The 15,050-nt window shown below is 37.1% G+C and overlaps 1 protein-coding gene across 1 annotated transcript in view; it reads right to left on the bottom strand.

Annotated features, from left to right (window-relative positions):
• Positions 1 to 15,050, bottom strand: part of grm1a (glutamate receptor, metabotropic 1a) — a gene marked incomplete at its 5' end in the record, with an annotated part of 32,850 nt that overhangs the window by 10,367 nt on the left and 7,433 nt on the right. Inside the window, 2 exons of the mRNA XM_079832004.1 lie at positions 124 to 370; positions 3,268 to 3,503. Coding sequence (XP_079688130.1) covers positions 124 to 370; positions 3,268 to 3,503 — 483 coding nt within the window. The remainder of the gene's footprint in view (positions 1 to 123; positions 371 to 3,267; positions 3,504 to 15,050) is intronic.

The following is a 15,050-nucleotide window of genomic DNA, read 5'->3' as shown; positions in this document are numbered from 1 at the left end:
AGGCTACCATCGTTCCAGGGCACCACAATATGACCGAAAGGGCACTTTACTATTAGTGGCAGGTGGCTTACTATAGGGTTTGGAAAAGAGCACTAGTACATACACATTATTCTTGTCATTTACCTCCCAGGTGAGTCTCCATTTACATCAAAGTAGATTTCTTCCCCAGACACGCCGGCAAAGGAGGTCTTCAGTATATAGTCCAGCAGCTTACTTCCGTCAATGGGATCCATCGCCTCACATAGGCCAACGAAGTCTGGGCACAGCTCTTTGTGCATATCATGAAGGCCATGAGCCATTGCATAAATCGCATTGATCACAAAGCCCATCTTGCTGTCCTGGACATAGTTGTCTTTCAAGCTCTCATTTCCTGTCAGGGAAAGATTTTAAACCAGTGTGAGCAAGATTAAAGTACGGACTATTGTCATATTTGTGCCACTCTGCCTCCATCCATCCAGGATTTTTTTATGTGTTTATCTGTGGGAACTGCTGGCAATTTAGCAGATAAAAAATTCTGATGCTAGAAGAATTAAATTAAAAACCAAGTACAGCCAGAGGCTATGTGCTGTCAAAATATAAACCAATATATTTGCAAATTTTCTCATTATTATAGACTGACTAAAGGCAGAATGTCACTTTGTCTTAATGTTATTTATAATTTGTATGCCCCTAATATTAAAATATGATCACACTTAGAGAGTGACACTGAGAAGAGAGTGAATAAAGGGAAGGAGAGTCCTGCTGGCAGGCTGGCAAACTACATGCTTTCACTTAGTTTCATATATATTCAGCCACTGGACAAAAGCCATATTCATAAGCCAGCTGATGGAAAAGCCATTCCAGTGCTACATTCGAGAGAGATCAGAGGCAAGAAATAAAATCATAGATTCATTAAATATACTTTTCGTTTAAATCCAGTTCCTAGAAGTTGTTCATTGCACAAAAAAAGAAAAGAAAAACTAGCATTGCCATTAGCAAAATATTTTTTTCCCCTTGTTTAAGCATAAATTAATCATAATTTTGCTGTAAACAAGAAATTATAGTATGAGGCAATGAGGTAAGAAAAATAAACTAAATTCATACATTATCTGTATATAATTTGTGCAGTTTTGCTTCTCAAAATATTTTTGTATGTTTAGATATTTTGAAGGAAAAAACTAAACAAAACAATTACGTTTTGCAGCGAATAAATCAACCAAGTGAACTCTTCACTCTCACACACATGCAGACGGTGTGGGTACCTCGTTATTCTGTGACTGTGTCTTTTTTTGCACATTCTCACACACACACACACACACACTTTGTGACTGCATATTTCTCCTTGTGCAACAAGCTTCTCTTGTGCTCTCAGTGCAATCAAGCCAACCCTACAAGCAGCACAGAAAAGCTGGACTGATCTCTTGCTTTGGCAGCTTACAGTGTGACTTTGCTTGACTCTTAGACCAAACTGAAGTCTTCTAGAGATAGAGCTCATCAAAATTTTATGATCAATATCAATCTGATTCCTATCCGAGTGCATGGTCAGGTCAACAATAAAACATGAGACAAAAAAAACATCCTTAGCACAAATTATAGCAAGCTTTGAGCTCAATGTCCATAGTGTAGTTCAAGATATGTTTATTTTACTGAGAATCTACAGCTTAATAAATGACAATGATGAAACTAACTGATGTTTTTCTGTCAAAGTTTAATTTCCCATCTTCACTGTATGTGATGTACCTCTCTGAACTGCACATCATCTTCAGAACTGAGAATAGCTCTGCCAATCAAATAAGCCAAACACAGTCCAACCTATTGTGCTGTCTGTTGCCATAGTGAAGTGCTTCTTCAGTGCAGGTATCATAACATCATAATGTCTCTCATCAACTCTCACTTACCACCATGAGTGTCTTTCAGAAGAAGAGAACAATAACAAACTATAAGCTATTGTCACTTATTAAAGCAATCAAAAACGTATACAACACAGTGTTATATATTTAGGATTCTAGTGATTAAATTACATTATAGGTTATATTTGTTCTTCGTGTCTGATTATTTTTATGCAAAATAAAAATTTAAAAAAATATTAACTGTGGCAGAAGCAGCATTTTTTCTCTCAAGCGGTGTCTCAACAATAACATTATGTATAGAAAAAAAAAATTTTAAACTATATTTCTACGTGGACAAGCAAAGGTAAAAATTATTAGGAAAGCACAAAAGATGAGGGGGCACAACTCAAGTTTTACCTATATCACCTTTTAAAGCGCCGACCAGAAGATAATTACATGAAAAAAAATGGAGGGAAATATACAGAGTTACCATACATAATTCAGTAAAATGTCATCATGCACAAAGACATCAGTTATGCAAAACAACAAATCTTTTTCATTTAATTGCACTGTAAACCCGAATAAGTTGGCCAAACTCAAAAAATTGAGGCAATGAGTTTTGAAAGTTTTAGTAAGCAGAACTTGCTGATTTTTATTTTGTAATCATACATTTTGATTGCTCTGAATTTGAAATACTCAAGTAAGCTAATTCATACATTTAACTTAAAAATATAATGTAACCTGAAATTTTTTGTAGTGGAAACTTGACTAGCTTTAACTCGCTAATTGGTTACACAATGCTTTGGTAGCATTAGCATTGCATAGCACTTGCTGAATGAGGACAGCAATATAATACATTTAACATATTTCTGTTTTCAAACTAAGCTCATGCTCCATGTGTCACCATGATGGTAACCCTACAAAAAAACAGCATAACAGAAACTCTTCTAAACTCGCATAACAAATCATCAAACAGTACTAAATCTCTCACTTAACGTTAATCTTGCACAAAAAAAAAACATAATATAACACTTCATTTTGGCATTAACTGTCCCTTTTGAGTGTCATGGCAAAGCATGCTGGAAAAGAGAAATCCCAGCCAAGTTTCAGTAAAAATTAAGTTCATAAAACTCAAAACAATGAAACAGTTCAGATTACTTAAAATGTGTCAGTTTTGTGAACTCAAAAGAAAAAGAAAGTTCTAAATACTAAAAATGTAAATTTGTTTGAACTAATTTGTTTAATTTGAGTTGGCTCTACTCAAACCAATTAATTATTTTGAGCGTAAGGGTTTACAGTGTGCCAAACTGAGCATAGATTATGAGAACAAGCAAAATTATACAAATATATCACATTTACTTGTTCTTTTTTATTTGAATAAGTCCAAATATGAAATGTTACTGATATCTTACATATTCATATTGATATTATTTGAATGTCTTTTTGGTTATTTGTTTACCTGTGCAGATTTTCTGGTAGTTATGGTTCTCCTGAGGATGACCAGGAATGCGGCACTGGAAGCGGTACTGCCAGAACTCAGCAAACCACGGGTTCCTTGTGTTGGTGTCCAAACGCAGCTTCAGAAAATACTCATTAAATGACTGAACTTCTTCCGTTTGCAACTTCATTGTGATCCCACCATCTGCTTCCTGCTCAAATCCCTCTATCACCTCATCACGATCTGCCCAGCCATCACTTTAGAAGAAAAGAGAGAACATAACATGTCAAAGGATGAGGAATTTGTGTCATAACGATCCAGCTTCTTTGTATAAACGCAGCTTTCATATTTCATACAAATTTGATTTAGTAAACCAGTGGGCACCAAAGCATTTCAGTGTTGAGCTGCGATTGGTTGTTTTTAGTTGATCTAATTTTATCCTGGAAGTAAACTGAACATTTAGGATTTTATGCACATGGAACTTTTGAACATATAAATAATTAAAAATTATAACATTTTGACAAATGACAGCAGCATTATATTACTTGAGACTAAGACATTATGAAATTCATATTTTTTAACCATGTTTTTTTTACCGTTATGCTGATCATATAAATGTATTTATAATAAATAAATCGAATTATTTATTACTAAATTAAAAGCATTTTCTAAAGTGACTGCAGACTTTTGGACCCCATTTTCTTTAACTCATATTTCTCACAGTCACTGCTTAATTGTTGCTTATTTTGTTTTGTTATTCAATTCCTTCATCATTCTCCGCTCGCCTTACTTTCCTTCCTCTACTTCTCCGTGTGGTATCATACAGCGAATTAGAAAAAAAATTACCTTTAGAGGCTTTGACCTAAAATGCATCTCCCTAAACTGCTTTGCACCCCACAGTAGAGCGGAAAATGGCAAAGATTAGATAGAGCAGAGCTCTACAGAGAGTTTTATTACCTCTATGAATAATGAATGAGCCGAAGCGCAGGTAGATACTCAGTGTGCTGCTATGACAGGCAGATATGGCAGTGTCCTGAGGCTGAAGACAGGCTAACTAGAGAGGCGATAACACATACTGTAGGAGGACAGGAGCTGTTTGATTTCATCACAGCACAATCATTCCCCAATTCTCCGCTTTGATTAATATCAACATTATTCACCATCCCCACATCATTTTTGATTTTCTCGCTTCTTGCATCTTCTCAGTGCACATTTTTATTGTGCCCTCTTTTTACCACTCTTGTTTTCTCCTTCCTCCCTTTTCGTCCTTTCTTTCCTCTAATGTTGTTGTTGTTGTTGTTGTTTTTAATATTACAGTAAGCGACAGTTAAGACATTTATAATGTTACAAAAGATTTCTATTTTAAAAATGCTGTTCTTTTGAACTTTCTATTCATCAAAGATTCCTAAAAAAATATACAAAAATATTAAGCAGCACATCTGTTTTCACCATTGATAATAAAATGTTTCTTGAGCACCAAAATCAGCATATTAGAATGATTTCTGAAGGATCATGTGACACTGAAGACTGCAGACTAAAGATGCTGAAAATTCAGCTTTGATAACAGGAATAAATTACATTAAAAAAAATATTTAAATAGAAACCATTATTTATAATAATATTTCACAATATGTTTTAATAATATTTTTAATCAAATATATGCAGCTTTGGTCATCAAAAGAGGCTTCTTTCAAAAACATTTAAAAATCGTACCGACTCTAATCTTTTGAATGGCATGTTTATACTGTACAGCTACTGTATATTACACATTGTCATATAAACAAGACATCAGTAAAACAGGCTAAGCTATCACATTACAGTAACGAACGGTTGTCAGTTCATTTTGAATCAAACATTATTTTTGAAACTGAAAAATTACAGTTCAGACTCATAGAGGGAGTCAATTGTGATTCTGTTTCAAAACTGCTAACTCACAAGCACGTTCAAAGCTTTTGTTTTGAATCTTTTCAATGACTCATTAAAAAGAACCAGTTCATAAGAGTCATTTGATCAAGAATCAAACATCACGGCTTGCACTGTGTGTTAGTTGTTGTGTGCAAGAAATACTAACAATCTATAGATTTAATTAACTAACCTTACTAGATGGTGACAATATATGGATGCAGACAGTTTTTCTGACTGACGCCAATGGTGACTAGATGCTCTCCTTTTTTTTGTCCTCTGCTCTCTTCCTTTCCTCTGTTCCCTCATTACTCATTCAAATCCAGTATATTGTGCATGTGTGCTCTGGTTGACTGTTGCTCGATCCTCTCTAGAGGACTGAGTAAGACAGTGCAGGCTTAGGCTGAGGGCCATTAGAACTCATCCAGAAGCCTTTACTAATTCATGGCGCTCCAGTTAGCAGCAGCCTGGCTCTGTGTTTCACAAGCAGCATTGCTGCTGGGAGCCCCCATCAAGCCTGATCTCGCTCGCCCCACACAAGCTTTCATCTGCCTCCATTACTCTCTCCCCTTCTCACATTCACATACACACACACATCACAAGCCTTTGTCATCTCCTCTCTGCATGTGTGCAGGTTTTCCTCCTAAACACCCTAAATCAGTCCATTCATACCCAAAACCGGAACACTTTAGAATACTGTCACTTCATTAATGAATAACTACATATGAACAAATGAGTAACGGAATATTAAAATTTTAGTTAATGCTATTAACTAACAAGAAAGTCTGATTAACGAATTAGTAAGTAAAAAAAAAAAAAAAAAAAAAAAAAAAATTGTCGTGTGTTCTGTGTTAGATTAACTGAGACTTGTTACAGCACTTGCATACTGTAGCCCTTGACCGTTCTAGTTGCTTCTATTGCTCTCATTTGTAAGTCGCTTTGGATAAAAGCGTCTGCTAAATGACTAAATGTAAATGTAAATGTAAATGTAGTGCTCAGTTGAATGTGGTAGTTCACTATTAGCTAATCAATAATTATTTTTCATAATTAATGTGAATAATACATAATGTATAATTCATTCTAAAGTGAAGATCATCATAAAATGAAAGAGTCATGACTAGTGGGTTACCATGATCTTTACTTTAACATTAACTGTATGCAGCATTATTCACATTAATTATGAATCTTCATAAAACGGTTAGTCCCAGTCCTTGATTCTGATTGGTCAATAGCTGTGTTTTATTCACAATAAAACACGGCTATGACCGCTTCACCCAACAGTTCTGTGTATGATACACAGTGTGTCACTACACAACACCCTTAGCAACGTAAACATTTTGTTCTCATTGATATTGTTCATTGAAGCTTACTGTATTATGTAGAGTAGAGTAGAGAGAGAGAGAGGGAGAGAGAGAGTGTGTATTACCTGCATTTATATTATAGCATTTTCCTTCAGGTCAGTGACGTCAGTGACAGTGACAGCTATCTAATGGCATATTAATGTAACCTATTGCTGTTCACAGTCAGGGACTATTTGTTTCAGTGGAAGGAAGGTTTTTAGTGATTTTGCTTCATGAAAGTTGCATTGATACATATTTGTTGGCTTTAATATTTGTATTGTGTGGTAACCGTTTTATAAAAGCAATAAGGTACTCGAAGCTAGTGCTGTATCGCAATTAAGTCACGGCTGAATGGGTTTCAGGCACGACATGAAGCGGAACAATGCCCTTCAGCCGTGACTTATTCAGATATAGCACAGCCTCTCGTACCTTTTTGCTTGTGTATATATTAGTTCAGTTCTCTGGGAGGTATAAAAAAATAGTAGTTATCGATTTGCTAATAGTGAACTATGGAGTTAGTTCATAGTAGTGTTAATATTGTGTTACTCATTTGTTCCTGTGTAGTTATTCATTAATCACGGAACAGTATTCTAAAGTGTTACCCCAAAACCTTTCAATGTTAGCCTCTTTTTAAATATCTTTGAATTCACATCTGACAAAACTTTAAAACTTGTGTAGTTATATGAAGTAAACAGTGTGGAATCAATCTCTTAAAGGGGGGCGGTGAAATGCTGTTTCGTGCATAGTGAGCTTTTTACACTGTCAAAGGTCCCATGGCATGAAATTTTCATTTTATGAGGTTTTTCAACATTAATATGAGTTCCCCTAGCCTGAATGTTGTCCTCAAGTGGCTAGAAATTTTGATCGGTGTAAACCGAGTCTTTCTCTGCCTTTGAGAAAATGACAGTTCAGACGAGCTGATCTTGAATTTTCCTGTTATGATGTCATAACAGGAACGGTTACCTCCCTTTCCTCCACCCAGAGAATTTGGCACGCCCATGCGAGCGCCATATTTGTTTGTCCTCGAGAGATCATGGCTTGTGAACGAGTGAATGCTGGCAGTTTCTCAGTGTTGGGATGTACAAATGAAAACAGAAGTCTTTTTTCAGTTCCTTCTGATCTGAGATCAGTGATTTCTAATGTGCAGCAAATTATTCAAGTTCACACAGAACTTTATTATTCGTGCACACGCTGCGGCTTCTCTCTCTCCCGACAGAACGGTGTTTTCTATCTTGTGAGTCAGTATTTTTGTACGTCCTCGTCGCGTCTATCTGTTCTAAAAGCGCATACAGTCGTGAGTTTCTGCTCAACATCGGCAGAGCCACATCTTTAGAGATAAACCGCACGCACGCCGAAGCTCGGGCTGCACTGATCGGTCAGCCTTCAACATCAACGACCCCCAGGACTGCATCTCGCCCACAGCGGAGGCGCCATACGCGGCGCGAGATTAAGCAGAAGGGGGGTAAGTGCGGGGTATCCGGGCTAGGCTAGCCAACAATATCCCCACAATAAACTGGATTACATTCGATTACTGTGGTGTTGTGTATTTGTTTGCGCTGTGTACTCAATGTGTGTCACTGACGCTTTTCATATGATAGGAGATATCTAAAATGATGCTTTAATCAACACTTATTCGTAACTCGTTCATCTCGACAGCTGTAATGGTACATTACATGTGTTACAAAGTTGGTAGAATAAGGAGGAAGACGGGCTCGGCGTGACTGGAACTCGTGTTTATTCAGAACTCTCAGATACAAACAAAATAAACTCGCGCTGACAGCGCTCTCACAACTCAGTAGTTACAATATAACTTTGTTAGCAATCTCTGCTTCACTAGTGATGTCTGGTTCGCAAACGAATCGTTCTTTTGAACCGGTTCTTTTTAGTGAACCGGTTGAACCAGTTCACCAAATCTGACTGAATCGTTCTAAACGGTTCGCGTCTCAAGTCAGCACTGATCCGTAATTTACTAAAGTTACTAACTTGTGTGTGTGTGTGACAGTCCCTCCGACTAGAAATAAACGAATAACCTGAAGTATATGCTAGTAACTACAACAGTTCACTGAACTGAGACGTGCTGAGAGAACTGATGAGAAGTGACATCCGTCTCTCTGGCAGGCTCATGCCTCGTGTTAAACCACGCCCCCTCCGCTACAAGATCTAATATTCATTTAAAATGCAAAGATGTCAGCCAATCACAACAGTGGCCGTTTTTACTGAAGTCTCACAGCTGACACGCCCCTTGAAACAGAGCATTCAGCCAGAGGGCAAACATCAGTATAGAAAAAATTCCTTTTATTTCTAAATTATGACATTTTATGATGTAAAAATCATACTAACAATATAAGTACACCTCAGAATACATTATAAAATAAAATAAAAAATCCATGCCATGGGACCTTTAAAGACTTGGATTCCCATGCTAAACATGGACAAAGTTTTTTTTTAAAAGTTGGACGTTTGATGGAGTATTTCTGTGTCGAAAACACTCCTTCCGGTTTCTTATAAGTTTCGTAAAGTTTTTTTTGAGTATGGGCCAAAGTGACGTCAACAAGGGCGGAATGTCCTTGTAGGGCAGTACGGGTTCTTCTCCCGGAAGGGCGTGCGCACGACTAGAGCGAGAGAGCAAATGCACGCCCATTAAAGCGCTGTGCTCGGGTTTAGGGAAGTCATCGGCTGCGCGCTGCAGTCACAGGACTTCACGAAATCAACAATGTCACCAAAGATGTGTGTTTTTGGTTGTCAGGGCAAGACAACCCAGCACAGCTTCCCAAAGAACCCAGTGTTAAGGGGACAGTGGATGGAGTTTGTTTTTCCGGAGCAGCAATGGAGTTGTGCAAGGTTTTTTGTTTGTTCCCTGGATTTCACAGACGATAGTTTCTAAACAAGCCCCAGTTTAACTCTGGATTTGTAGCTCGTCTAATGATGAAAGAGGGAGCAGTCCCAGAGATTAAGGTTCACAGTCGTGCGTTGGAAGCAGGCAGTGAGTAAAACTGCTTCAAATGTCTTTGTGTTGTTAGCTATCGACTCTTTCATTTAAATGCGCTAATATTCCATTGTTTTTCTATGTAAACACGCACTAGTCTGATGTGCATAACCGTTCCGCTTGCTACTGCTAACATAAAATTGCATGCAATAGTCCATAAACCAAATCATGTCCTCATAAACCACGAGTAAACACACAAAAATGTGGTAAAACTCGCGCATGACAAGCCGCTAAGCAAATATATAGATTAGTTACAGTACATATCATTGAGACATCCTGCTGTAGTCGTCTGCTGCTTCTGTTCAATTTCAGCCTCTAGATCAGATTCTGGATCATATATGTATGGCTAAATCTGATTGATAGCCATGGTTAATTTAGGATAAAGGTTTTTTTTTCACGTTTAAGGATGTCACAGTTTCCAGACGCTCTCAGCGCAATAGCTGCGCGCGCACGTGATTCTTTAGCTCCGCCCACACGATACGCCTCCAGCCGCTCTGTTTTTTCCAGAAAGACTCAGTACAGCCTCTTTCTTTTATAAAAGTAAAAAAACGAAAGACTTTTTGGAGATATGAATGATTCAATACTACTCTATAGGCACTCAAGATTGACATGAGATTGACTGTGTCAATGCCCCCCCCCCCCCCCCCCCCCAAAAAAACATTACAACAGCAGTTTGAGCACAAACATATGTGCTTCAAGAATAATGTATCATGTCGGTTTCAACAAAAACATTAAGAAGACTGGCGCAATGACTGCCGAAAATTCAGCTTTGCCATCGCAGAAATCAATTACATTTTAAAATCTCTTTCTCACATTCATACACACATCACAAGCCTTTGTCATGTCCTCTCTGTATGTCCTTTTTTCTCCTAAAACCCAAAAGCTTTCAATGCTCTCCTTCGAATTCACATGGGGCAAAACTTGAAAACTTGCGTATAGTGACATGAAGTAAACAGTGTAAAATCAACCAAACATTACAACAGCAGTTTGAGCGCAAACAGATGTGCTTCAGGTCCTATGGGACGTGGTGTAATACAGTTCCAGTGACAGGGCTGCTGGGATGCCTGCAGGCTTTCCTCACTCTAATGTAGTTTTGCTGTAGCTGTTTTGAACCTTAAAGACTTGAAAGTGACCTCAGAGTATCTGTGAAGTGCTGCAAAAGACTGGCAGGTCAACACAAACAGGTTTATACCTACAGCTTCCCAAAGACTGTAATGCTAATGCAGCTTCAATCCAGCTAGCTTACTTTTACACTGAAAGAGTCTATTTTTCTCTCTTCCTGTCTCTTTTTTCGCTTTCTTCTTACCGTTCCATCCCAACTTTTACTCTAATGAACTGATTTTTCAGCCAAATGTGGGAACTTTCCATACACAGACATTTCGAAAACCTGTTAAAGTCACTCTTTTTCACTCTCTGTTCGCCCTCTATGACTAATAAATCTTTTAATACATTCAAAATGGAAGGGCTAATGAGAAAGAGATGTTTCCTGAGAATTAGCCTCCGCGGGGCTTTACGAGAGCGGTTCTCTAACAAAAACGCAATATCCGCAAGATGATAACTTCTACAAGGAGGTCACAGGCAATCATGCAGCACTGCATGCACTAAAGAATGCTGAATCCAATTCTCCACATTACTTGAAGAGAAAATAACCTCAGAAGAAAAGCTATTTGGAGAGTTCAAGCGCACCTTTGAGTAAATGACCCACTTAAATACAAATGTGGTAAAGTATGGTGCTGAAGTCATAAGGCAAGTTTAGAACATGAAACCATAAAAGAAGTAGGAGTGAAGCCAGGTCCGATCTCAAGGACATAATGCTTTATTAAAAATACTGATAGTTAAAATCAGATAAAATTCATTTTATCATTATCAATGGTTGCTGGGTCATACTATGTAACAGATGTGCTTTTCTAGTTTGCTAAGTGCTTTTTCCAAGTTATTTATTGAAAATTATAAACAAATAATAAATTACATAACATTTTATCATATGTTGGCATAGTGCCTCTTAGAAAAAGAATTCAAAGCTTTTATTTCTACAAATAATTACTTTTCAATTATGAGTAGTTTATTTTACAAAACCATAGAAACAGGGGTTGAGGTTTTAAAGGGGTCCTGTCATGCCCCTTTTTACAAAATGTAAAAAAAGTCTCTGATGTCCCCAGAGTGTGTATGTGAAGTTTTACCTCAAAATACCCCACGGATAATTTTTTATATCATGTTAAAATTGTCACTTTTTGAGGGTGAGCAAAAACTTGCCGTTTTTGTGTGTGTCCCTTTAAATGCAAATGAGCTGCTGCTCTCTGCCCCCTTTCAGGAAGAGGGCGGAGCTTCAAGAGCTTGTGTTAGCAGCTCGGCGCAGACAACCACTGCAAATGTCCGAAACTGTTCAGCCTTTTATGTTCAAACCGGAGTCAGACAATGATGGAGGGTCTCAAGAAGACGTGACAACATATAAAATGCAATAGGACCTTTCTGAATGGTTGGTTGATGAATTTATGTAGCTGATGTGGAGTTAACTATCTTCAAGTCATTGATTAGCATATTCTGCCATGATAATCTATAAATCACTCGTGTGGGAAGTGTTGTAAGATATGTTGTCATCTTGCTTTTATAACATGCTATTGCATTTGTGTTATGTATGTATGTTATGTTATGTGTTATGCATATGTGAAAAGACGGATGCGACAGCTTGAGCAGACTCCTAAATGTGCTCTACTACAACAACTCTTCCTCTTCTCAACATCTTCCTCACCCTCACCCCCTTTGTTGCGTGTTCCCAAGGGCAGGGTTTATGTAAATTTTACAGCCTACCAGCCATTTGTTGAATACTTTTGTAAAGAATGTGTGTATACATGCACCACACACACAACCATTCAAAAGTTTGAGGTTCAGTTTTTCTTCAGCAAGGATGCATTCAATTGATGACAGTACAGACATTTATAATGTTACAAAAGATTTATATTACAAACAAATGCTTTTGAACTTTCTATTAATCAAATAACCCTGAAATAAATGCATCTCAATTTCCACTAAAATTTCCACAACTGTTTTCAACCTTGGTAATAATAATACATGTTTATTGAGCACCAAATCATCATGTCAGAATGTTTTCTGAAGGATCATGTGACACTGAAGACTGAAGTAATGATGCTGAAAATTCAGCTTTACCATCCCATAAATTACATATGAAAAAGTAAAATATTAAAATAGAAAACATCTTACTGACGCAAAACTTTTGAACTGTAGTGGTCCCATATTTCACTGATTCCATGCAAATAATGGTCTATTCTCCTGTGACACACTAATAAGAGATACATCTAAAAAAACAAATGGCAAGATGACAGCTGATTACAGAATAAAAACAAATCAATATGCAATATTCTCACAGGATGAGCAGAGCTGAGAGGCAGCGTGATGCTAATTAAAGAGAGAGGCTTCTCAGGGTCGCTCAAATTGAAAGTTGTAAAGTAATAACAATATGTATGTGTATATACTGTACACACACAAGGACAAAATCTAAGAACCAGATGCGGCATAGTAATCCACTAACAACCACTCAGAACACTTTAGCAACTGTACAGTAACACCCTGGAAACCACCCGCATCAGCCAATCACAGTAGTGCTGAGTTTTGCCGATGGAGAAGCACTCACATTTTCTCTCTCCTTTCAACTGATCTTAGAAGAATGTGTAATGAGAAGGGAGAAGGAGTGTTTGGCGGAAAACGCAAAAAGATTATTGACTGGGAACACAGAAGGCACTGGGGGAGAAGAGCGCTGCTATTTAAACATTTAATTTGGATTCCTGTCAGTGCTTGAAACAACACAGCTGAAATACTGAAGAGCTGATGTTGTTTTTCCGTCCTGAGAGCAATAATATGTGTCTATGAAAATATCTCTGGGGCACATGCTGTATGGGACACTAATATAAAGTTAGAAATGAAGCGGGAATGAACCCTGTTAATTTGATCATTAAAAGGCAGAAGCAAACATAGTGCCCAGTGTAGCTTGACTACTTCTGGGGAATCAAATGTAATAAGCGTTCAAGGGAAGCTCCCCACGAGACTGAGGATGTTGATTAGAAATTACAAAGTCAATGTTTTTTCTTCTGCTGCAGAAAATTACATAGCCTGGTTTTCGGTAAGACATGAACTGGCTATGAATAAACAAAGCAAAGGAAGAAGAACACCTGCACCTCATCCTCTTTTTCACAGAAGAGCCCTTTCTCTCTCTCTTTCTTAATCGCTCTCTTTTTCTCTCTCACTCCATCTCTATCTCTGATACACATCATCAACTGTCTTGCTTGAAGGCTTGGACTCGGATTATCATGACAATGCAAGACGTGTTTTAATGAATAAATCTCCATTAGTTCCCAAAAGCGGTTCTGAAGTCTCTCTCTTTCCCTCTGTTTTGCTCTCAAACATGTACTGGTAAAAACACACATGTTCCTTTCTATTACCCAACTGAAAACTGAATGAGACAGAGTCATGCAAACACGAAAGCAGACGAAAAGCCAGACTCCAGACACAATGTTTTGACCTAAAATGTCTGTTAGCTGAATATGATGCCCTGCCTGTGATTGTGCGTGGGTGGGCTATAGATGTTGCCTTGATATAGATTAAACAAGATAGTTGCTACAATTCATTTCCAGATCTTGAAGTCTGCAAGGATTCTGTCCGTGAATGTTATCCAGCATTGCTCTGATTTCGCTATCTGACATGCTGAATGATAGGAGAATAACTTTTGTAACTTAAACCCAGAACTGTGAGGAAAGTGTAATATCTTTGATTATATGACAATATCTCAAAACACTATTTACCTATTTGGGATTCTGAAGGGGTCTCTTTTGCGATAATGACCGGCTGTACATTATTCAGCTTATTTACTCAGCGATCAGATTCTGCAAATATTAGGAAATATCAGACCACCTGATGCCATAATTAACCTTATTACCCTAGGACCTTATGGTTGTATGGCCTATGGGGACCACTGTTACTTTAGTTATATTTATTATGATTTTTATTGATTTCATTTTTATATTTTTTGTTTTCATTTTAATTTTGGTACTTTTTTAGGTGCTTTTATTATTTTTATTTTTATATTTCTATTTTGCTTTAATTTATTTTACTTTCAGTTTTATTTTTTTATTTTTATATTCAAATAAGTTTTTCAACTCATTCATGCCAAGGCAACTTTTTTTTTTTTTGCCAAATAACGGTCGATATATCAGCCGATACATCGGTCGACCACCACTGGAAATTCAGCTATGTCATCACAGGAATAAACTACATATGAAAATGTTAAATACTAAAATTGAAAAGATCTTACAGACCCTAAACTTTTGAATGTTTATACTTTATTTTATTTCAGCTTTATTTCAATTACCAAAAAAATATATATTTAGTTTTAGTATATATATAATATATATATTAAGATTAAGATTAAGATTATATTATATTATTAAGATTATATTATATACACCGATCAGGCATAACATTCTGACAGGTGAAGTGAATAACACCGATTATCTCTTCATCACAGCACCTGTTAGTGGGCACGAAGTGAACATTTTGTCCTCAAA

This window comes from Gobio gobio (assembly GCF_949357685.1).
Source record: "Gobio gobio genome assembly, chromosome: 12".
In the NCBI taxonomy this organism is placed as follows: Eukaryota; Metazoa; Chordata; class Actinopteri; order Cypriniformes; family Gobionidae; genus Gobio; species Gobio gobio.
The sequence above is the reverse complement of the archived record's forward strand: the minus strand, read 5'-3'. Positions and strand labels throughout refer to the sequence as shown.